Source organism: Megalobrama amblycephala, linkage group LG5, assembly GCF_018812025.1.
Source record: "Megalobrama amblycephala isolate DHTTF-2021 linkage group LG5, ASM1881202v1, whole genome shotgun sequence".
NCBI classification, from domain to species: domain Eukaryota; kingdom Metazoa; phylum Chordata; class Actinopteri; order Cypriniformes; family Xenocyprididae; genus Megalobrama; species Megalobrama amblycephala.
In genome coordinates this window covers 5,660,499-5,684,869 of record NC_063048.1, presented here as the reverse complement: position 1 = coordinate 5,684,869, position 24,371 = coordinate 5,660,499, and the positions used below count along the sequence as shown (strand labels likewise).

Here is a 24,371-nt window from a genome sequence, read left to right as displayed (position 1 = left end):
GTCAGTCTTTTAGATGGCGCACACACCCAAAATATCATCTTTGTGCAAGAGACCCCCATCCTAAACCCCTCCAAAACTTTTAGTTGCTTCTGTAAAGGCCCAATTTATTTTGTGAAAAAATAATATTATAAATAGGCCTATTATTTAGAAAATATTTTTTCTATTACACTTTCTCCAATTTATTGTAGCACTGTACTGTTAGATTCATTATTTATCTATTTATTCATTTATTTACTTATTTTCTTATGTCAGTATATATTCGGTTGTTAAGTCTGAAGTCATGCTGCAGCGCTTCCGGGTCCAAACGCTCTATCTCATACCGCAAGAAAACAACAGGTGCTAATATATACACACGATATGGTGTAATACTTCCAAAAAATTATAATCATAACCTTTATCTCCATACCAAAATCCCAGATGGCCAGACAGTGATTCATCTTTTATAAATCATTAAAATATTGTCTGTGACGCTGTGAGCACAGAGACTGTTGTGTAGACTGTAAGTATTTTAAATGTTTTAATATGAATAAATGGCGCTCATAAACGGCTGTGATGCCATTCTCAAGTGAAACGAGTCGAGGCTTGGACCCAGAAATGGCGTTCCTTACATCACGACTTAACAAGCAGATATATTTTCTATGTAATTTTAATTTATTTTTTAAATAAAATATTTTTTCTTTTTCTTTTTTACGTTGTTTTTCTCTAGTCATTTCCACAGACCCTAGCACTTTTCTTTCAGCCCCCTAGGGAAACCCCTCAACTAGAGTAATTTGTTATATACCTTTAAGACGCCTCCTTTGGTGTCATACATTGCCTAGGAGGGTGTGTCTGTGTAGCGTTTGCGCAGGTGAAATAGAGAACTGCTCTACTCTGATAAGAAAGCATCCTCATTATTTTGTTCTCTTCATTTTGTAATTCTGCCAGAGTGTTTCTGTTGTATTTTTCTCCCACTCTCTTCCATGTATGTGGACAGTGTGAGGTTCCTCTGAAGCAATGTATGAAGTCGTATGGGATTACCAACTCTGTTGCCTTTAAAGGGATAGTTCACCCAAAAATGAAAATGTGATGTTTATCTGCTTACCCCCAGCGCATCCAAGATGTAGGTGACTTTGTTTCTTCAGTAGAACACAAATGATGATTTTTAACTCCAACCATTGCGGTCTGTCATCCGTATAATGTGGGTCAATGGGACCGATCGTTTCGTGTCTTAGGACATCAATGTGTCGTCATGAGCCGCAGGGTTTCATTTGGATTTGTCTAAGCAAGTTTTATTTACTCTTTTAAAAGAAGTTCCCATTGACCCACATTATACGCTTGACAGACGGCAACGGTTGGAGTTAAAAATCATCATTTGTGTTCTACTGAAGAAACAAAGTCACCTACATCTTGGATGCCCTGGGGGTAAGCAGATAAACATCAAATTTTCATTTTTGGGTGAACTATCCCTTTAAGCATTCTTTTTACTTTTATTTTTGTCATCTGGGCACTCCTAAAACACTCAATGTTACAATGTGTTGCTGTATCAAAAGGCCATATTTTCTGTCTGCAGTCACAAAATTCTTGTACAGGTATATGCTGTACATATAGACCATATAGTATATTTTATAGGCTGCAAATCTGTTTCATTTCTGACCTTTTTGCATGTTATAGGTTGAAAACTTTGACCAAGACCAATATATCGCTGTGAGAAGTTAGATAAAATCACCCATCGATCACCAAGCCAAACATAGTTTACACTGGAGAAATATTCAAATGTGCTTGTGAAAAAAAGTGCTGAAAGTGGTCAAATGTCAAAGTTCTCTCCTTGATGATGGGCTGTGGCTTTTTGGAATCTGCTCATAGTTCTGAATGTTTTTGACAGACTATTTAGATGCTGCAGTGGTTTGAATCCGCTGATGAACAGCGTTTTTGTAAAGTCAAATACATTGCGTGCTGCATCCATGTGTTGTGAATGTGAGTGTTTAATAGTCACCTGGTGGTTAATTACAAATGAAAAGTGATACAAAATCAGATGCTGATAAACAAGCAGATAAAACATAGCACACTACATCATTTTTACACCAAAATTAAAGCAAAGATATGCCATAGCCTTATTAGTTAATATACATTTATAGTTTTACCCTTTACATAAAATAGTCTGTTTTATAGTCTACAAAGAATGTCCTTATTCAATGAGCTGAACTTAAGTTACTAACTTGGAATATAGTCCAGTGCACTCTGTAGGACAGGAAGTGTCTTCAGAGGGTGATCTATTTCCTGAACTGACTCACTGCACATGTCATTTAAGGATGTTTTCACCTCTGTGGTTCTGTCATATGGTAAAGATTGAAGGCTTATGGCTTGTTTTAGTGGTGTAACAGGGCAACCACGTGTCACAATCACATGATCTGGCTCAGGAACCCTGGGAAACTGCCACAACTGTGTGTCCTCCTGCTGCCGGTGTGTCTTCATGTGGGCATTTCGACTTTTCACCTTCAAAAACACCCTATGAAAAGAGATATAACGTGAATCAGACCGCAACCACTGTGATTCATAACTGTATAAAGATGTTTCTGTTTTTGACTCAGAACGCAGCTTACTTTCCACACTCAGTGCAGGGAAAGACAATGGCTGAATCAGTATCTCCGCTGGTGGTGCTGTTGGAGGGAGAACTTCTCACAGAAGCCGAACCCAAAGGCTGGGTCAATGTGGTCACTCTGTGTTCGTTTGGAGAGCTACAGAGCAGCCGGAGATTGTTCTGGTTCCATGTTTCTCCGTTCGTCTCCTTGGAGAAAAACGGTAATAGTTTACCCAGAAACAAATGTTTACTTGTTCCAACCCCATTTTTCCTTAGAGCAACAGTATATGTTTCGTTACATCAACTTTAATAAGTTGCAAAATGGGGAAAAAAGCATGCTACTCATGCACCATATTCCAAGTCTTCTGAAGTCACATAATAGCTTTATCTGAGTAACACACTTAATTTTATTCTGTTTTAACTGTCAGTAAACTATTCTGGAATAAGACTCTTCAGAATGAAAGGTTTTCTGTTGTATGGAGTACCTATATGGTTCTTTTATTGTGTTTTTATAGTGTTTTCACAGTTTGACAGAAGTTATATGGAAAAGACCCATTGTGAAAAAGTGCACTTTAGCATACTTTTAAAAAGTCTACTTATTACAGACAATGTACTTTAAAAGAATATGCCTCATTGTAAAATGCATGTAAAGTTTTTAGACACATAGTTGCATATAATTTTCATTTTGTGCTCCACAGAACGGGTTTGGAACTACAAAAAGGTGAGTAAATTATCAGCATGTAATTTCAGATAATAATAAATAATAATCAAATCATCTTATGAACTGAGATTTGCTTTTTAGGTTATGCGATATATAAAACGCTAAATTACATTTTAAATGATGCAACAGAGACCGAACATCATCAACATATTCTGCCAACACAACTAAATATAAACAGAGAATTTATACTAATCTCATAATGACAACAAGGGATTTATATATCATTAAAAGATGTGGGGGTAAATTCAGGTTGATTGAGACACTTTGCCAATAAAATGACTGGGAAAAAGTGTCCCAGAACCTGAATTCACTCTAAGTGTTTTCCAGGGTTGTTGCCAAAGTGTTCTGAGTGTTTTGTACATGTTTCTCTTTGGTTGCTAAGGTATTCTGACTAGTTGCTAGTAGGTATGCTAATGATAATAATTTCATCGATAAAACTTATCGATGGTAAATTAAGCAAGGTCATCATTAGAGTGTGTAGTTCCCTTTCGATTTGTATCCCACTCCTTCCTTGAATACTGAAGAAGCCTGATTGCATCATGCCAGTAAAAAATTACTGCCCAGTGGCGACTGGGTGCATGAGCTATGAGTGGAGCCATTTACTATATGCTTGGTGCTCAGTGCAATTGCCTCAGAATCTTTCACATTCACATTCACTAAGCAAGCAACAAATTCTTCTTGCCGTTGATCTTATTTTTAAGAGGACGATGCTTTTCTCTTGCTGCTCCCCTTCTGTATTCCGGCAAGAAGAAGTTATCTATTAAGGAATGTCATGCGTGGTGGACCCATCAAGCTCCCCGACACGCATGATGCATTGCAGCTGCACTGGATAGGCCTGACATTTCTTTCTGTGAGGAAATGACTGTCAGGACCCTCCGTGCCTGGGTTTCCAAAGTCCTGAACTGTGCACCAGCTGCCTCCTCGCCTCCACCTCCCATCGCCCCAAAGCCGCAGAAGGAGAGGGCAAGGCAGCCATGTGCAATAAGACCATCTGATGTTCGCACATTGATGCAGCTTCAGCGTGCTCATTGATTAGGATCTCCCATGTCCTATTCTGAAACCAGCTTTCGCCCCTCTGATAAAGCCTGTGTTCTGATCTCTTTTGGCACTGCAGGCAAGGACGAAGATGATGATGTTATGTCCACTGCAGCCTCTGACTCGGGTGATTGGTCCTGTCAGGAGTCTGAGGGTCTCCACATTGAGGTTACCGAGTCTTCAGCTGCAGTTGATGAGTAGCAGTTGAGGATCCTTTCAGAGGCTGTTAAGGACCTGGCCCTCGACTGGTCACCACCGGAGCAGCCAGCAAAGAACAGAATGGATGTGATTTCTGCAACAGGGCCACCAAGCCGGCACCCCCCTCAGAGACCTGCTTCATTTTCCCCCAAGGTCCATGGGGAAAACTGGCTCATCTCTCTTCTGTCAACGGAGCCAACAGATTGGAATATACCAAACTGCCACTGAGTATGAATTCCATGTTAGTGGAAGTCCACGCCATCGCTTCCCTTGAAGCCGTGCTGTGCTATCGTCTACATTGCCAAAAAGGCATACATGGCAACTGGATAGGCAGCATTTTGCCATTCATACTATGACGGTGCTGCAAGTCTTCAAGGTGAAGAGGCTGCAGCCCTTAAGGCCCAGGTATACGTAATTTTCCGCATTCCACTCCATCTCGCGCACACTTGAGTGCTTGAGGATTTCAAAGTATACTCCTTTGGCCGTGAGCGCGGAAAGATGTGTGGATCTAGTGGATCCACTCAAGCCACTTGCACATGTGCTGTTGTACATGGGCCACTTGTGCAATCTCAAAAATTGTGCTGCACGTGGACAGGGTGTGCGGACGTCCATGGACCCTCTTGATAACAAAAATTACGACATGCGGACAGTGCGCGGATATGAACAGCCAAAATATAATTTGGCTTTTAGGGGTCAGAAGGCTTTCAGGAAGCTGCGATCAGCCATAGACCTGGCTCTCAGGGCAATGAAGACGACCTCCCAGGGCATTGGCACTTGCAGGCGAGGGTGTAAGCCCTGTGCGTTCACTCACTCTCAGCGCAAGTGTTCCCCCGGCACGCACTGGTGGTCTAACTTGTGCAGAGGCCGTCAATATCACCCTTCTAAAAGAGAGCAGCACCCTGTTGCCGGGCAGCAAGCCACCTGAGTCACATTTCAGGAAGCTGCAATTGGCCACTGACCTGGCACTCAGGGTGACGAAGAAGACCGCATTGGTTGCAGTGTGGTGGCCCTTCAGCATTACTTATGGCTGACGCTGATGGATATAAGTGATTCGTAGAAGGTGCTGTTGCTGGACAGGCCCATAAGCCCCCACGGCCTCTTTGGCAATGCTGTGGGCTATTTTTCTGAAAAGTTCCTGAAAGCCCAGAAGCAGTCCAAGGTGCTGAGCCATGTCCTGCCCAGATGGGTGTAGCCCCTTCAAAGTGCCCTAGATCTTCCTCCGCTCTGCGTCCATTTCGGTGTCAGGACAGATCGTCCGCTGCATCTTCCTCAGGCTCGAGGAAGGACCCGGAACCGGCTGTGAGGCCCAAATCAAGGCACTTCAATACCCCAAGAACCAGGGTCCCTGTCCCGGTAAGCCCGCGCCTGAACCCAGCCTCTTTCCTGATTGGAGTGGTATGAGGAGGAAACCAACATTCGACACAGACGACAAGCCACTGAGCAAGAAGGTTCATCTTGCTGTGTTGCACCCATCTTTTCCCTTGCAGAACAGATATTCCTTCTCTTCTGGCAAAAGGCAATAGAGGTAGTGCAGCCAGAGCACAGGGAAAAAGTGGTCTGTTCTGCCACTATGTTCTATTTCCCAAACAGGATGGTGGTCTCCACCCCATTTTGAATCTGAGACCTCTGAATCACGCAAGCAAAGTGCTCATTCAAAATTATCACTGTGAAGCAGATCCTTGTGCATATCCATCCCGGGGACTGGTTCGTGTCTGTGGATTTTAAAAGACGCTTAATTCAATATTCAGCAAGCCCCTCATCACTGGCACTTTCTGAGATTTGTGTTCAAGGGCACTGTGTAGCAGTTCAAAGTCCTCCCCTTCGGGCTGGCTTTGGCTTTGAGGGCATTTACAAAGTGTGTGAATGCAGCTCTTTCTCCTCTCAAGTAGAATGGATTGTGCATACTAAAATATTTTGGATGATAGGCTTATCATTGCTTAATTTTAAGATGTGCTAGAAAGCCATAAACATCAGCTTCTAGATTACTTGCAACATGTTGATAGACTGAGAACCTAAATTTGTGTTTGATGCGAGCACACCTGTCTCAAGAGCGCGTACCTTCTTTGCTCAATGCTCTTGCAGCATTCAGACCAGGAAAATTGTCTTCTCTGAAGTGCTTTCAGTGGTTGCTGGGACCGATGGCGGCAGCAGCAGTTGTGTGCCAACTTGTACTCCTGCATATGAGACCGCTTCAGCTCTGGTTGAAAGTCTGTGTGCCACACATTGCCTGGCGAAAGCGGACAAATGCGTGTCTTGGTGACTCGCGGCTGTATGAGCAGGCTAACCCCTTTGTTCAACAGGACCATGTACGAGCAAGGGGTTTCAATGGGCAGAGTGTTCAGGAGGGTAGTTGTGACAATGGATGCTTCACTGGTGGACTGGGGAGCCCTGTGAAGCAGGCCAACTTACTGCAGTTGGAGGAGTGCACAGTCACATTGGCACATAAAGTGCTTAGAGCTGAAGGTAGTATCTTTAGCTTTGCAGCATCTTCCTTTTCGTGAGGGACTGTCATGTTCTTATTCAAACGGTCAACATGACTGTGGTGTCTTACATCAATCACCAAGGCGGTATTGTGAAACCTGCATGTCTGACAGGTCAACGTGAGGGGCAGATGTTGAATGTGCCGCAAGGCGTACTAGATACTAATGCAGAAGTGAGAGACCCTTCGACCAGGCACCTTTATGCTCTGAAAAATAAGGTCTTCATGTCGTGGTGTAAAGAGAGAAATGAAGACCCAGCTAGCTGAGTTGTGTCTGTCATTTTGTTTCTACAGGACTGTTTGGATAATGGCCGCACACCATCCACTTTAAATGTGTATGTGACTGTTATTTCTGCTTTCCATCTGCCCATTGATTGCTTAGTGGGGAAGCACAATTTGCATATTTGAGTTCGCACTTTGCATACTTATGTTAACAGGTCTAAGCAATTTAGGCTTTCTGAGCAGCGTTTTTTCAACATTTGTCTCAATAGAAGCAATAGCATTGGTGTATGCTTCTAAGAATTATATCCGTCCTTTTGGAGTTTGGACTCATTCTACTGGGAGTGTGGCTTCTTCATGTCAATTCAGGACATTTGTCTGGTGGCAAGTTGGTCTTCTCAGAACATTTTTGCTAGATTTTTACAACCTCAAGATTCCCTCTTTTGCACAGCATGTTTTGTCTGTGCAGTGAGGTGGCATCTGATTTGCTATTGGTTTTCTGTGATGAACCTGGCCATGCCTCTTGAGAGTGTGGTGGGTTTGACTAGGTCCAGTGCTCAGCTATGTTCTGTGTTGGAGCTTTTACTCTTTTATTAGTGGAAATGCTCAAAACTATTCTCAATCATGGTACATTGGCTGTTCCTTTTGTCAATATTTATAGCAACGGTTCCCTTCACTTATCCTCTATTAACTTAAACAAATATTGTTGTTGTAGTCTGATAGTTGAGATATTTTCAATGATATGTGACATAAGTCTGTTATGTAGACTACTATGGCTTTACAGATCACATTTTCTTGTGAAGCTGTTTTTTCACTCTTTGAAAATAGAGCACTTCTAATATATCAGCAAATTAAAAGCACTTGTGAAGTGATGGTCATATTCCCTATATTCACTGTAAAGCTAAGCTTCTAAGCTTTAAAATGACACCTATTTGGTGGTGGTTAAACAAATGGTTAAGTAACATGATAACTTAGCGCCCTGCTTTGGATTTGAGATATTAAGGTTAACAATTAATCGATTACTTGTTCGTTAATTTATCAACGTTCAATTATAGGAATTTATGTAAATTGACCTCCCTAGTTGCTAGGTGATTGCTACAAAACAAAATAACTTAGATTAATGCACAGGACATATGGATGAGTGAGTACATGAGATGTGACAGAATGCAGAGGCAGAGTACAGCATGTTTTAGAGAAAGGTGTGAGCGTACTAGTAAATGACAGGAAGTGGAGAAAGCACCAGGTTTCAGTATGTACACAGATACTCACAGAGTTTGACACTTCACAGACAAACACTGCACTGGAGTTTTCTGATATTTTAGAGTCCCTAGTTTTGCTGTTGGATTCTTTGTTCGGTTCTGCAGTGTTGTTTATTGCCCAGTCTCCCTATTGAAATATATAGGCTATGCATTAAAAATACTTATTACTATGAATAATTTCCTTACATAAATCAACAGTCAGTTTAATGTAAACAAATGCCTGTAGTAGCATTTCACATTTAAGTCTTTTAACACTGTATGAATGTAATAATTGTGACTACAGAAAGAATGTGCACACTTAAATAACTCTTAAAAATGTCTGAATGTCTTTGAATTAGATAACATTATATCAAAGTGAATGACACTTGCTTTAATGCTTTAATAATATTTTGTTTTCTTATGCAATGCAATAAGCAGTGACATGAGATTCAGAGGAGTATTACTAGTAAACCGCGTTGTAACTCACCCGCTGGTCTTGAACAGGAGTAGCCAGAGCAGTACTGATTCTAGTACCCAGACGCAAACGTTTTTTCCATGTGTAATAGTACTCGACACACTGAGACACTGACTTTGTCTTGACCTAAATAAATAAAAAAGCATTCTCACAGTCACCGAACCAAATTAATGCTAATGTATTTAATGCTAATGCAATGTATTTGTTAGTAAACAAAAGATTAATATTTATTTGCATGACTGCAACTACCATTTTCTGGACAAGGTAGAAGTCTTTGTGATGAATTAAAAGTGCTTTGTTCAGCTGCCGTTTCTCCTGAAGTGTCCACCTGTCTGATCCTAGTCAATAATAAGAGAAGAAATACTGTATTGTGGTGCATTTTGTATTTTCAGTCCCTTTACTGAAATTATTATACTTCCTAAGGAAGGAATTCTGATAGCACAGTAAAAAGACAAAATTAATGTCTCTTTTTTATTTTTGGCTCCAAAATCTTTTGAACAGTCACACACCTGCATAATGGTAGTCTGTTTTTTGGGGGCTGGATGTATTTAGCATTGGCAGGAGAAGCTTTTCAAGGGTATTCTGGAACATAATAGTTATTTTAAGGCTTTTTAGACAACAATATTTAATGTCAGGAAGCAATAATAAGAAAAATACTAACCATAATATCTCCTCTGCACTCAAAAAGACAGTGAAGAACATATTCTGTGTTTGCTCCACCGCCTGGTAGTACACTAGAGCAAGCCATTTTCAGAAGATTGTCCACTAAAAAGGGTGGGGGGGGGGGGGGGGGGGGAATCAATGGTAATCAATTAGTTTCTATTGTGTAGCTTTTTTTAGCCTAGTTAACTTTTACTTGGTGGTAGCTGATTTTATGTTTTGCTTTCCATTGTTCATAAGAATACCCACTCTGCATTGTAAAATCACTGTAGTTGCTGCACTTAACTGCTTAAGCACAAAAGTGAAATAAATGTGTGTTTTCAGTTACCTTTTTGCTGGTTATCAGGGGTATCCAGGTCTTTGATGGGTGACCACAGAAGAACAGCATTATGGGTATTTTCTTCTTTGAGGGGTTTACTCTTAATGTCTGGGATCTTTGCTTGAAATTCCTTACCAACATTAATGTGACTATAGAAAACATGTAAGAACTGACTGAGTTATTTTAAACTGACATTATTTAAATGTAACACATCATGCAGTTGACAGTAAAATTATTTGCAGTAACACATTGGTGCAGCTTAAAGGTGAAGTATCTAATGTTTAAACCACTTTAATGATTATGATACTTGAAATCAAGTATCTTGATTGAGAAGGAGTGATTTTACTTTTCCAAGTTTTCAGACATGGTGGAAAAAAATATGAATCGGGAGGGAAAATCTATTTCAGTGCTTTTGCATTTGCATGAATTTGTGAGCAAAGTTTCTTGGGAGAACACAAGTTTTGGGAGTGAACAAAATCGCATTGAAATATTTTTTTCTTTCATTTCATACTTTTCCATCACCATGTGCCCATCATATCTTGGAGAACGGAATACCACTGAGACTTGAGGATGAACTAGGTATTAAACAACTATCTAGCGAAACCATAGCAATCTTATAGCAACACCCTAGGAATCACCCACAACACCAAACATCATGGCAGCAGCTTTTCACAGGTAACACTCACATTTTCTTCAGAAAATGTAAAACATTCCATTTGTTGAATTTACACCTATATCTTTTCATAAAAACAGATCAAATACTTACGGAGTTACATGAATCGTTTTTTCCCATGAAGTCTCACCACAGTCACCTGTTAGTTATAGATAAAGATGGATAATGCATATCATAATGAGGAAAATACAGCTACTGTGACAAGCATTCACCATGCATCTAAAATAAAGGCCCGTTCACACCAAGGATGATAACTATACTGAAAGCAGGATATATTCTAATATTTTGACTGTCAATGTTTTTATCGTTCATTAGCTGGAAATAATAGTTCTGAAAAAGATTACAATGACATCGTTCTTCTGTGCCGTTTTTGTTAGCTGAGGTGAGGACTCCATTATTCTTTTACATTTAGAATGATTTTTAGAACTATATATGTTATAGTTATCACCCTTGGTGTGAACAGGCCTGAATTCACTAAAGATAACTCTTTAATTTTGTTGTCATAAAATCTAAAGATATATTAATCTTGATTTAATTTCACTACATAGTGACACTAACCAGCCCCGTCTGTAGCAGACCCAACCCCGCTGCTCTTGCTTCTTCCATTGACAGCACTGAAGAGGCCCGAGCCCGGGCGTACGGGGCTGAGCATGGGTGGAGGGGTGTACGGCACGTTGTCCCCCATGCTGCTCGGTGTCCTCAGCTGACTGCGGAAGAGTACAGCGCCTCTGGACTCCTGACCGGCACTGGGTGGAGGAATCATCAATGGGACCAGACAGTGGCGGTATCTCTTTTTTACCTGCTTTGGTGCACATTCTTCATCTGAGACGGATGTCTTTATCTAGAAGGTGTAAGGTGTGAGGTTAAAATCTGATCAGAGATCACATTACTCAATTAAGTAACACAAACATAATGTTTTTCATAATTTAAGCATTATCAATTTAAGTTATCTTAAAGAGACCAAATTAAGTAATTTCAAAGTGATTTTACATGGTTCCATGACAAGATTTAATTTATTCAATTATCTATATATTTTTGTCATATTACTGAATTATAAGATAGTACTCTATAGCTAGTGAACTGTTAGCAAACAATAGCACATATTAGCATGCTAAATGTTAAGTCTTCTCTATATAAAAACATATTTTTTCCGAAGCCGTTTCACTCGAATATACAGTACGTCAAGAGAAGAGAAGAAAAGAGACTCAGTTTAATGCTGACTTTAAATAGTCAATCTGATCTTACATGAAAACATAACTATTTTACAAGTTGGTGATTTTGGATGAATTTGTATTTTTTTATTTTTTGTTTTTTTAAAGTAAGAATAAAGGTCCAGCACTAAACATAAGTCAATGGGGTATAAGCCGCTTGTTCAAAAATGAACAAGTGAGATTGCAAATTCATACAGTTTAGCCTGCAAATTATAAATGCGTATATTGTTAAAAGTAAATTGTCAACAATGTCAACTTCAATATAGATAGACTCGAAGCTACTGTAACAGACTAACAGCCACAAAACTCATGTGGTTTTTGAGGATTTGTGAGAATATCTGAAGTATAAATCAAGTTTTTTTCATATGTTTTACATTTAGAAACCAATTTTGAGCATCGTCAGTCTAAAGTGATGTTCAAGATCTCACTGTTAAAGTGTTTAATTTTCTAAACAGTGGCTAAAAATAACTGTATTAATGGCAGAAACTCACACAGGAAGGGTGGTTTCGTACAGACGGGAGGGGTGACTGTGCACCAGGCTTAATTAAACCACTTTGTTCATCATTTTTCTGGTGGCACAGAAGGTTGAGCATAAGTTTTGTTGGGGTCTGGTAATCCTTGACAGGTACTGACACAGGTAAGATGATGGGGTTGCTTTGAGCAACCTCAGTAGACAGATGAATGTGCCCGTCTCTCTGTTAAAAGAAAGAATGGGGCAAATCAGCATGCTGTGTTTCAGTCTTTTACACAAACAAGCCCCTGATGATCAAAATGAGTATAGTTCGTACCATTTTGAGAGATGTGGGGTGTGTCCGCAGTCCTCCATGTGAGCGCATGTGGCCATTCAGTGCCGGAAGACTTTTGAACTCCCTCTGACAGACGGTGCATCTCATCTTTGCATGAGATCCGTCCTCTCTCGACAACCCTGGTTCTGCTCTACAGAAATCCAAATCCACATACTATATTATATTTGACTTTCGTTCCTTGCCACAGTTGCCTCTGGATTGCATACTTGGGGCTAAAGATGTACTACGTACAATATGTTGTAAGTATTATGCCATGACCACTTTCAATTAACTCTTCAGTTAAACTGCTCTGGGGCAGGTGATATGACTGTAATATTACAAAAGGTAAACTATATCATCCAGCTCTAATTTGCTAAATGCAAATATGAGTCATGAAGATATTAAGATATGATAAGCATTAACATCATAATTTTCTCTAAAGCTTCAAAACAATGTGTATTTTGAAAAGCACTACGCAAATAAATTTGACTTGACTAAATAGATAAGTAGGGTTAAGGTTAGAGTTAAAGTCAAACCTGAAATGAGGTGAAACAGCTTCATCTTGAATATCTGGTGAAGATGCCTGCAAGACATTTTTGAGAAACTTTTAACTTAAATAATGAGTTGCTATTGAGGTAATAAAAATAAAAAAATGCAGTACCTGTGACCACTGAGGCGCATGTGCGGTGAGATGATGAAAAATATCTCCTCTCGTAGTCGTCTGTGGAAAAGATTTACAGGCTCCTGAACTCTTGCTCTGATAAAGAGGACTGCAAAGATCTTCACTTCTATGAGGAAAGTTGAAACCAGATTGATCGTCTTTGGGACTTGAAAACACAGGTGTGTTGGGTGCAGAGTGATCGCTAAACATGTTGTTTTGCTTTGCAGGGATTGATTGATCTTGGGACTGAAGGGAGAGGTAAGGATTGCCAGGTTGGGAAAGTGAACGAAGATGCTGTTGGTCCTGGTAATGGAAGATCTGCTGCTCTGGGACTTTAAAGTCTTGACGGTGGTCGTAGTTTGGTGATTGGGCAGGTTCATGGCTCTCTAGAGAGTCATTATGAGTTTTATGTGCAAATATCCCTCTTTGTTGTTGATTCAAGGCCATTGGATATGGCACTTGGTGGCTTTGATAACCATGCTGATGATGCCAAGGGCTCTGTGGCTTATGGAGACTCCTGTTTACCTGCTCCATGTTGTTCACTTTCTGTTTGTGTGGCTGGTATCCATAGTGAAACTGCTGGTGGTTTTGGTAAAGGCCGTGCAGTGAATGTTGGCTCTCTGACAGATGGAAGCCAGACTGTTCACATATCGCTTGCGTTTGGCCTTGAATGACCATTGGGTTAAAAATTGGAGACTCCAAGGATTGCCTGTCCGATCCTTCTGGGAGACTTTGAGGTAAGTGCAAACCCCCTGAAATGTGGTTTTCTGAGTGCTTATCATCTGTTCTGTTGCTATCACTGAAGAGATGGTGAATATTTTTTGTAGGGAAGGCTTGCGAGAATGAGTCCAACCTTTGAGGATGATGAGAAGCACTCCCATTGTCTTTGCAGATCAGCGATGAGTTGTTCTGAGACGTGATGTTAAACGGGTAGATTCGATTAGTCTCAGAAAGTTCTTCATGAGAAGAAGATCCCCATGATGACCTTCCGAACTGATTATATTCCCAGTTCCCGGCACTGTTTGGCATGTCAAGCATTGGAGAAAGTTCATGTCCTGGAGTGCCAGGAGATGTTAGTTGCTCGTTGTTGAGCCGCGGAGACATTTGAGATGATTGGATCAAGCTTGCGTTAGGTACACCATAGTGAGTTACACCCAATGTACTTGGGCTATGCTGGTACAAATAGGTCCCGTTGTTGTGGCTGGTGAACTGATTGGTCTCGTACAGGTTTTCTGTCATCTTTAGAAAGATCAGTGCCACTTCTGTACTGTTAAACTAATTGTTTGAGGGGTTGTGATTACATGTTGGTTTGAATGTCACCATGAAACTTTTCCATCATTGGTTAATCTGTCAGCTGATCTTGAAAATAGGTTTTTCCTGTAAAACAAGACATAGGAAGTTTTTTGATAAATCATGTCGCAATGAGCAAATTATCAAAAATGAATTATTGTTATTTTCACATTCTCTATTTAAAAAACCTTCAAAATTATGTATGATTTGTTGGAATCCGACAAAAAACTGAGCTACTGACTGAGCTACACCTGTTTGAAGTCGATAGTCAGCAAAGTCAATTTTGAGAAAAATCAAGTTAAAGTTTTCTGAAGGTTCCAAAACAAAATCATCAAGCAACCAAACCTTAAAATCCCTGGTAATACCGCCAAATTTGGCACAAACCAAGTGAAAACCCATATCTAGGAAGAAATATATATTTAACTTTTTTTTTTCCATAATTCCACAATTGTTTGATTAACATTAATGAAACAGGCAGCCTATTTATTAAGACCTACTGTATCACACAGAGCTAATATAATGTTACACATCAGATGTTTTTCATCAACAGTTAACCAAATGTTCATTTAAGACATAACAGATAATGTGTGCGTGAATACTCGCCAAGACAGAATTTTTAATTCTTTGTATATGTTTATATCGGGATTGCGGCGTCTTTGTGCGCGTGCTTCAGATCTGTCAGTCAGCATGATCATTTTGTTTACATCAGTATGAGTTTGAAAATCACTTTTCATTGGTTCAGGCTCATGCCATCGAGAATTCGCTATGAATATTCACAAAGTTGGAATGCTGCGTTCTACAACAATACCAAACTTGTGCTAAGGAGAAGCACGAGTGGTGAAGCGAGCAGAGAAAAATGGCATTTTTCATGGACATGTACTCCTCTCAGAAAACTTACAAATAAAGATAAGTTGATGTTTAATTGCTATTTGGAGTATTGGTTTCGCTAGACGAGTGCTTAATGAACTAATTTTTTTGAAAACCTTAAATTTGACCAAAATTGACATTCATTTGTTTTTCATGTGACTGGAAATTAACCCTTACGCATTCCTACTTATTTTGACAGCACAGGTCACATTTTTGTCTTGTAGAAGACCTGCACCAGTTAATTGTGCAAAAAGACCAGAAACCTGTTTTAAGATGTACACTACCGCTCATAAGTTTGGGTTAGTATTATTTGTTTTTTAATTTTATATTTTTATTCTACAAGGAAGCATTAAATTAATCAAAAGTGACAAATACATTTATAATGTTTCTAGATTTCTATTTCAAATAAATCCTGTTCTTTTGAAATTTCTATTCATCAAATAATCTTGGGGGGAAAAAGATTTCCATGGTTTCCACTATAATTTCAACATTGATAATAATAATCAGAAATGTTTCTTGAGCATCAGATCAGCATATTACAATGATTTCTGAAGAATCATGTGACACTGAAGACTAGAGTAATGATGCTGAAAATTCAGCTTTGCATCACAGGAATAAATACATTTTACAATATATTTAAATAGAAAACCGTTATTTTAAATTGTATTTTTTTTTTCTTCGTAGTTTTGTTCAAATAAATGCAGCCTCGGCGAGCATAAGAGACTTCTTTCAAAAACATTTAAATAAATTTACTAACCCCAAACTTTACATTAGTGCATATTTTGATGTCATGTTGACTTTAATATAAATTGTTCACAGTTTATTTCCATTTTATTTTTTCAAACACGTGTCAAAGGCCAGATTGTGTCTGAGATTAATTTGTTCATTTTTCATAAAGACAGGAATCTTTCTTTAGCAAACTAATAATATCTTATTTTTCCGCCCACAGCAGATACAGTAAATTCACACCATGACTCAGTCTGAGGCTTCCTCTCGCATCTAGAATATGAAGTATAGACACCATCTTATCACTTCCTGTCACATGGTCTTTTTAGAACATAGGACGACAGTTTGATCTCTATCTAAGAGCTCTTTGAAAGATGCTGCTGTCCTAAAAATATTATTTATGGTGTACAAACATTTTCACATAAATGCAAAGATTTAATATCTCTCAAAGCAAAACTTTTTCTAAAGCTACCCCTAAAGTATAACCAATCTGAGGTTTGTCTTACAAAACAATGTGTGCAAATGTACAGAACAACAAATGCATACTTTAAACTCCTGTGGTTTGAGAAAGACCAAGTGTTGATTGTGTTGTTTGAAGAAAGTGTGCAAACAGATCATTCGTTAATCTCTCTGAATCAGATTAACACAGCATCTGAGTGTCAAAGGCTCAAGTGAGCACTGTGGTTTCGAAAGTTTCCATCTTCACTTTAGTCTGAGTGCGTGAAGCCGTCAGACTCTGACCAGTCAGTGGAACAAGGAGACTGTTAGACCTTTTGAAATAGATAAAAGCAACAGTGTGTGCGTAAAGACAGACACCATTGATCTGTACTGTCTCGAAAACAACATCAACTCAATCCTCATCTATTTTTTAAAAATGAGAGACCTAAAAACTAAACAGCCTTTATCGATGGCTCCATTTTTTTTTTCCGTCTGCCCCCTTTTTTCATGGTGTAACATATTCAGGTTCATTGCATGACAGTGTTCATTATTAACAGTTTTTGGAATTCAGTAGTTGTGCATCACACAATTACTGAGGTAGTAGTAATATCAACAATAAAATTAGACTTTGCTTTTAATGGACTTTTTTTCTCCATCAAATTGTTTGGGCGGAATACTGGAATTTATATTTATCTATTATTTATTATTTAAGTATCGTAGTTGAAAAGTGACAATTGTTATAGCTTTCCAAGCATGAAATGATAGGCCACTTTTCACTTTTATCCTGACATCATGCATTATTATTTATAGAATCAAATACTTTGAATTGAACACCATTATATTTAAATACTTTGTGTGTGTTTGCATAAAATTAAAACCGCATCAACTCTTGTGCGCCCCAAGCGTAAATGAGATGACAAAATAATATCTATTTTTGACTGTTATTTGTTCATCTCAACATTAGTTGAGTAACTTTTTGAGTTGCGTCTCAACCGTCATATCTCAAGTTTCATTTACGAGCTCAACTTGATCTATTCTTGAGGTAAACCCAGCTCACCTAGTGCTCTCAACAGTACAGCCGACTATTAAAACCCTCTATGCGTGATGTGTTTTTTTAATTATAACCATTTTTAGAAGCTGCATTTGACATATTTGACTCAACATATGTTAGAGTGTGCAATCGTTGAGCTCTTTTAACCATATCTGTGCATATAACGCAATCAAAGTTTGCAACACCGATCCGCAACCCCACTGAGGTCAACGTATGCAAGTATTACTAAGACATTATGCATTGACTGTATTACTGATCTGTTCATTGACTGTAGAAAGAATGTCACAATTAAAATCAAACACTTTTTTATTCAGTTTGTATTTAAAATTGTCTTGGGCGGTTTAGCATCTTTAGAAGTGATTAAAAAATGATAATGCTTACCTCAGTTGTTTCTTTATGTCCGTAATGCACTTTGTCAGTGCATCAAAATGACCCATCAAGATGTACTGAATACCATAAGATGCACAACCATATCATAACAAACATAGACAAAGTTGGCACAGCGCTTAAAAAAAAATTATATCTCAAAAGCACTTCTAAAAAGGGGGAAGTAAGTTCAGTTCATACTGCTGACTAAGGAATTGTGCTTGTGTCCTCTTATAGCTACAGCAAATGTCTAAAGGCCTGAGAGAGGGTTCAAGGAAGTTCAGGAAATGTCATCTTTCTCTTTAAGCTGAGAGACTTCCGGGGTATAACCACAAGCTATTTTCTCAACCTGCTATTATTTGTCTCATTGCTTCATCTGTAAAATGGAATAGGATAAAAAGTTGTCTTTCCAATGGTAAATGGTGCATATAAAGCCACATTAGAATTGGTACTGTCAGAATCAGAATCAGAATCAAAGTCCATAATGTCAGTGTTATTATACATGGTGTATACGTGCATCTTTCGATTTAATCAAATGTAAATGTTGGCAATGTAAATTATGTTTGCATTATTCTTGTTTTGGCGCGTATTGTCAGCTTAGCCGCAATTCTTCGTTCACACATTGAGAAAGGTCAGCGTTTCTGTGAATGTGCTCTGTGGTGAACGCATACTGACAGAGATTTGCTGCCATCAACGCTTTCATAGTGAGTAACGGTAAGATATGAACTGATAGTCTCCTTTAATTAAGAATTATGTGTGCTTTCAATATGAATAAATCATGCATGTGTAACTCAATATGAATTTTACTTTTCTCTTTTCTTATGTTGATGCTTGCTTGTAGGCCTGTTGATGTCCAGTGAATAGAAGACTTGTGGCACGACTTACTAATCTTCATATCAAATCGGTAAGAATATGCAATGCATATGATTATAAAATCAGTACATAAATACCCACCTCATCGCAAAAATGAGTTTTAGTGATATGTTATAGGAATCTCTTATTTACATAAGGATGAGAGCCTTTTGTGTTATTTCACTGTTAATTAAACAGACACTGACTGCATTTGCATGTATGAGAATATTCCAATATTAATGAGAATTAGGTCACATTATGCTTATGTAACTGTCATGTAAATGCATAAACCTGATTAATATATTGGGCAAATGATGTGCATGCAAACATGGTCACTGATCAGATCACAGTTAGCTATAAGTGTAATTAGTTCTTGGCTGTTTTCTATCTTGTCATGTCCTCCAATGTTTTTCATTATATTTTCACTTAAAATTAATTTATTGTGCAGCAACAAACTTTATAAACATTTTTCACAACTCAGGCCTCATTTAATTAAAAAACAAAAACAAAACTGACTTCAGCTTTAAGAAATGAAACATTTGTACTTAGTTCTGCAAAGGGGTTTTCATCATCATTTTATCTGATCATAATGTTGCACCTGTTAACTGAAACCTTCTGTTTCCATCTGCAGTTAAATAGTTATACAAACTGAGGCAGTTTAGTGCAAATTAGAAGTTTAAATGTAGGAAATAAACTATAATTAGTAAACTAATGGAAGCAATAGATTATTTTTAGAATTGCACTTTAAACAGCATATTCTGAGCCAAATGGAGATTTATATCAATATATTTTCACTCAGTGTATATTGTCATAATCTGCTTCCATTTTTGAGCATCATTAAATATAATGTTTAAGGTTTACAAAAACTGCTGTAAAACAAAAAGTACTTACCTTTTTAGAAAGTGGAAGGAAGCATTATGAAGCTCTGAATAGTGTTCATTTGTCATCTTTCAGCCGAAGGATCCAGTGATCACATGACACACTTAGACACACACTGCCATGAGCTCCAATAACTTTTTTTGTTTCTAAATAGCAGTTCTGTATTCAAGATCTAAAATCCATCATATGTAAAGCTGTAATTCGGTGAACAGATCTGCAGTGAACATCAGTAGTGCCCTCTGCTGTAAAACACACTTCCGCTTCAACATCCTCTAAACACACTTTCACTATGACACAATATGACACACACACCAAACTTTAACATAAAAGTTTTTACATGTATGTATGTATGTATTTATTGTTTGTTTATTTGTTTGTTTGTTTGATCATTTTATTTCCCAATTCTCAGCTAAATTATAATAATAAATTATAAATTATATCCCACATTATTATTATTATTATTATTATTATTATTATTATTCATTAATTTGATTTCCCTTTTTCAGCATAATAATAATAATAATAATAATAATAATTATTATTATTATTATTATTATTATTATGCTGAAAAAGGGAAATCAAATTAAAGATTAATAATTAATTATTAATTAATTAATTTTATTTGCAAAAGCAAAATAATAATAGTAATAATAATAATAATTATTATTATTATTATTAATTATTATTCATTAATTTTGTTTTCCTTTTTCAGAAAAAGCAAAATAATTATAATAAACATAATAATTAATTATTATTATTTAAAGAAATGTATTATTATTGTTTCATGTGAGAATGCATGAAATATGTAAATTGAGGAAACAAATATAAATAACATGCGTGTTTATTATATTGTTTTCCTCTTCAGATATTACTCAATTAAATTCATGGCAAGAAGTATCATGATTTCAGTTAAAGAAACGTCTTGGTTATGTATATAACCTTAGTTCCCTGAATAGGGAACGAGACGCTGCGTAGTCGCTATGGGAACGCCTCTGTGCGATGTCGTCGTAAAGACGTATGAAATCTGTCCAATCGGGAGATGGTACGTCATAGGCGGTTGACGCACAACTCACAGTAACACCTGCGTCCCTGGAGTGGAGCCGAGGTCTAATTCATAGAACCTCACGAATGTATGCGGTGAGGACCAGCCTGCCGCATCACAAACATCATTTAGGGAAACCCCTGAAATTAAAGCCTTAGAGGCAGCCATACTCCTAGTTGAATGAGCCCTGACAGCCAATGGTGAAGGTTGTCCAACTGACTCATAAGCAAGTGAGATGGCCTCAACCACCCACTTGCTCATTCTCTGCTTGGATGCAGGGAGACCCTTCCTAGGTGCTCCTAGGAAGCTGATTGGCTTTTCTCCATATGGCAGCTCTGTGGACATAAGCATCCAGTGCCCTAACTGGGCACAGCAGATTTATAAATGGAGGAGGACAGAAGGCCTGCAGAACAATAGGTCTCACAGGATTAGTGAGGACCTTAGGTATATATCCCGGTCTGGGATGAAGGAAAGCCTTGACATTACCAGGCACAAATTCGAGGCACAATTGAGATACCGACAGGGCCTGAATATCTCCAATTCTCTTGAGAGACGTAATAGTGAGCAGAAACACTGTCTTTAGTTTTAGGAATTTTTCTGGCGCCTCTTCGATGGGCTCGAAGGGGGCCATAGAAAGGCCTTGCAACACAATGTCCAAATCCCAAGCCGGTACTCTCGTGTGAACTGCAGGTCTCAGCCTCAAAGTGCCATGGAGGAAACGAGTGATAAGTGGGTGTCTCCCCAAAGATACCCCACTCAAAGGAGCATGGTAAGCAGCTAAGGCCGCCATGTACACCTTTAATGTGGAGGGGGATAACCCTGTAGAAAATCTTTCCTGCAGGAACTCCAGAACCGCACTGACAGGGCAGTTAACTGGATCCCACTGGTGATTTTCACACCATGAAGTGAATAATCTCCACTTCAAGGAGTAAAGTTTCCTCGTGGAGGGAGCTCTAGATTGGAGAATGGTCTCAACAACCTCGGTTGAGAGACCGGAGCTTATGAGCTGTGCCCCCTCAGAGGCCACGCCCACAGCTTCCATAACTCCGGGCGGGGGTGAAGGATCGACCCGCTCGCCTGAGAGATAAGGTCCCTCCTGACCGGAATCTCCATCGGAGACCCTTCCAGAAGGGATACCAGGTCCGAGAACCATACTTGGGCCAGCCAGAACGGGGCTACTAATAACAGACAGGCCCGTCCCGGCGTACTCTCTCCAGAACTCCCGGGAGCAGCGCAATCGGGGGAAATGCGTACAGCAATAGCCTCGGCCACGGCTGCACCATAGCATCCAGCCCAAGAGGTGCTGGGTTTGACATCGAGAACCACAGTGGACAGTGAGTCGTCTCTCGAGACGCAAACGGATCAACTTGGGCTTTGCCGTTGTTCTCCCAAAGGAGCTTCACCACCTTGGGGTGAAGTCTCCATTCCACAGGCCTTGGCCCCTGCCTCGACAGGATGTCTGCTCCCACATTGAGGTACCCAGGGATGTGCACTGCTCTGAGGGAGAGCAGTTTCCCCTGGGAACACAGGAGGATCTGATTGACCAGCTTGTATAACGGGCGTGATCTCAGACCCCCCTGGTGATCTATATATAAGACCACAGATGTGTTGTCTGATCGAACTAGCACATGATGGTCCCTGAGGTCTGGGGGGGAAGTGTTTTAATGCTAGAAACACCGCAAGCATCTCCAGGCAATTTATGTGCCATGAAAGATGATGGTCCTGTCACAGACCCCGAGTCGAGCAACCACTCATGATCGCCCCCCAGCCGTGAGGGATGCATCTGTCGTTAGCGTGACGCGACAACTGAGAGCTCCCAACACAGGTCCCTGGGACAGAAACCAAGGTTGCTTCCATATAACTAGAGCATGTAAGCATCTCTGCTTATGCATCTCTGCATTATGACTCTGATTATACGAAAAAGATTCCCCCTCAGTGAGAACCCCTTGGTTTTGAGCCACCACTGCAGTGGTCTCATGTTCAGCAGGCCAAAAGGTATCACGTTGGATGCTGCTGCCATAAGACCTAACAGTCTCTGGAACTGTTTGACAGTGAGTGACTGGCCTAGCTTTATGTCTGAGATGGTCGAGAGAATTGATGTTATGCGAGCCAGAGATAGACGGGTGCGCATAATCACCAAATCCCACACCACACCTAGATAAGTGGTCCTCTGAGCTGGAGAAAGCACACTTTTCTTTGCGTTTAGTCTCAACCCCAACCTTTTCATGTGAGCGAGAACAACATCTCGATGTTGAACCGCCATCTGCTCTGATTGAGCCAGAATCAACCAATCGTCTATGTAGTTCAAGGGCGTCAGAGCCGCGTCTACACACTTGGTGAAGGTGCAGGGTGACAATGCTAGGCCGAAGGGAAGAACCCGATATTGGAATGCTTCACCCCAGAAAGCACAATGAAATAGCGGCTGTAAAACCCTGACTCCCTGCTGGGAGGAGGAGACCTTTCTATAGCCTCCCTTCGCAAGAGAATCTCTACTTCGTTTGCCATCACCAGAGCCTGCTCGGGGCCCACCACCGTGGGCAGGACCCCGTTGAATCGGGGTGGGCGTGTTCTGAACTGAATCGCATACCCCTTTTCTACTGTGTGCAGGACCCATTGAGATACTTTTGACAGATTTTTCCACTCTGACAAAAATCTACTAAGGGAACCAGCCTCTCAAGGCTGGCCTCTGGTGGAATATGGGCAGCCAGCACAGTGCCCTGAAGCGGAGCCCCGGCAGGGAACAACTGGCTTGGCTGCAGAGAGAGTGCGCCACCCTCGGGTGACACGCGGAGAACTACTGTGCCCCGGCATTGTGGCGGGGTTGGCAGAGTGCCCCCCTGAGGGCACCGAAGACAAGCGGGCACCGTAGAGAGAGGTGAACGCCGCTTGACTTGTGTTGCAGCCTGTTTCTTAGCTTCTTGAAACCTCTTGGTGATGGTGGTAATAGCGTCACTGAAGATGCCAGCAGGATTTAGTGGGGCGTCCAAGAGAAATGTCTTGTCCTTATCTTTGATATCAGTCAGATTCAACCAAAGATGCCGCTCCGTGGCCACCAGGGCTGCCATAGAGCGGCCGATGGATTTGGCCGTCTCCTTGGTGGCACGGGGGGCTAAGTCAGCTTACTGATGCAACTCATGGATCATGTCCGCACCCACTTCATCGCTTTCACCCAAGTCCTTTAGCAGATCAGCCTGGTATGTTTGCAAAATACTCATAGTATGCAAGCATGCCGCAGCCTGACCTGCTGCCGAGTACGCTTTGCCCACTAGCGCTGATGTAGTTTTCAGGGGCTTAGTGGGCAACGTCGGGGCTTTGAGGGATGATGCCACCTGCGGAGAGAGATGGCTCGCAAGCTTCTCTTCCGCTCTTGGCAATGCCCCATACCCGTGTCTTCTCAGACCAACCACGTCGCTGTATGTGGAGGTCTGAGGTGAATAAACATGGGATGACACCAGTCTCTTCTACGACCTTGACTCCTCGGTGTAGAGGTCGGGAAAAAACGGTAGTGCCCGACGTGGAGGTAGAGCAGACCTGGATGGCAGAAAGCGTTCATCCAACTTGCTTTTGGCCTGTTGCTCTTGCTTCTCGGCTGGCCAATCGATGTTCAACTTGGCAACAGCACGAGTAAG

General features: G+C 40.1%; 2 protein-coding genes across 3 annotated transcripts in view; one reads left to right on the top strand and one right to left on the bottom strand.

Moving 5' to 3' along the window:
• Window positions 1–1,943: 1,943 nt before the first annotated feature.
• On the bottom strand, window positions 1,944–19,945 carry LOC125268324 (transcriptional-regulating factor 1). 2 transcript variants are annotated; one of them, XM_048190408.1, is made up of 15 exons: window positions 19,713–19,945; window positions 13,232–14,608; window positions 13,107–13,153; window positions 12,574–12,721; window positions 12,277–12,480; window positions 11,133–11,415; window positions 10,668–10,713; window positions 9,911–10,050; window positions 9,584–9,687; window positions 9,432–9,504; window positions 9,172–9,260; window positions 8,935–9,048; window positions 8,479–8,595; window positions 2,580–2,764; window positions 1,944–2,485 (listed from the first exon to the last, which is right to left on the bottom strand). In XM_048190408.1, the coding sequence occupies exons 2-15, from the start codon at window positions 14,468–14,470 to the stop codon at window positions 2,191–2,193; spliced, it is 3,084 nt and encodes a 1,027-aa protein (XP_048046365.1). In that variant the 5' UTR covers window positions 14,471–14,608; window positions 19,713–19,945; the 3' UTR covers window positions 1,944–2,190. The 2 variants fall into 2 exon arrangements, with proteins under 2 accessions (XP_048046365.1, XP_048046366.1); XM_048190409.1 differs by lacking the exon at window positions 19,713–19,945 and adding an exon at window positions 17,985–18,202.
• Window positions 18,546–24,371, top strand: part of ptk2ba (protein tyrosine kinase 2 beta, a) — a 43,440-nt gene continuing 37,614 nt past the window's right edge. The window contains exons 1-2 of the mRNA XM_048190412.1: window positions 18,546–18,683; window positions 18,811–18,873. The gene's annotated coding sequence lies outside the window, so the exon portion shown is untranslated. The remainder of the gene's footprint in view (window positions 18,684–18,810; window positions 18,874–24,371) is intronic.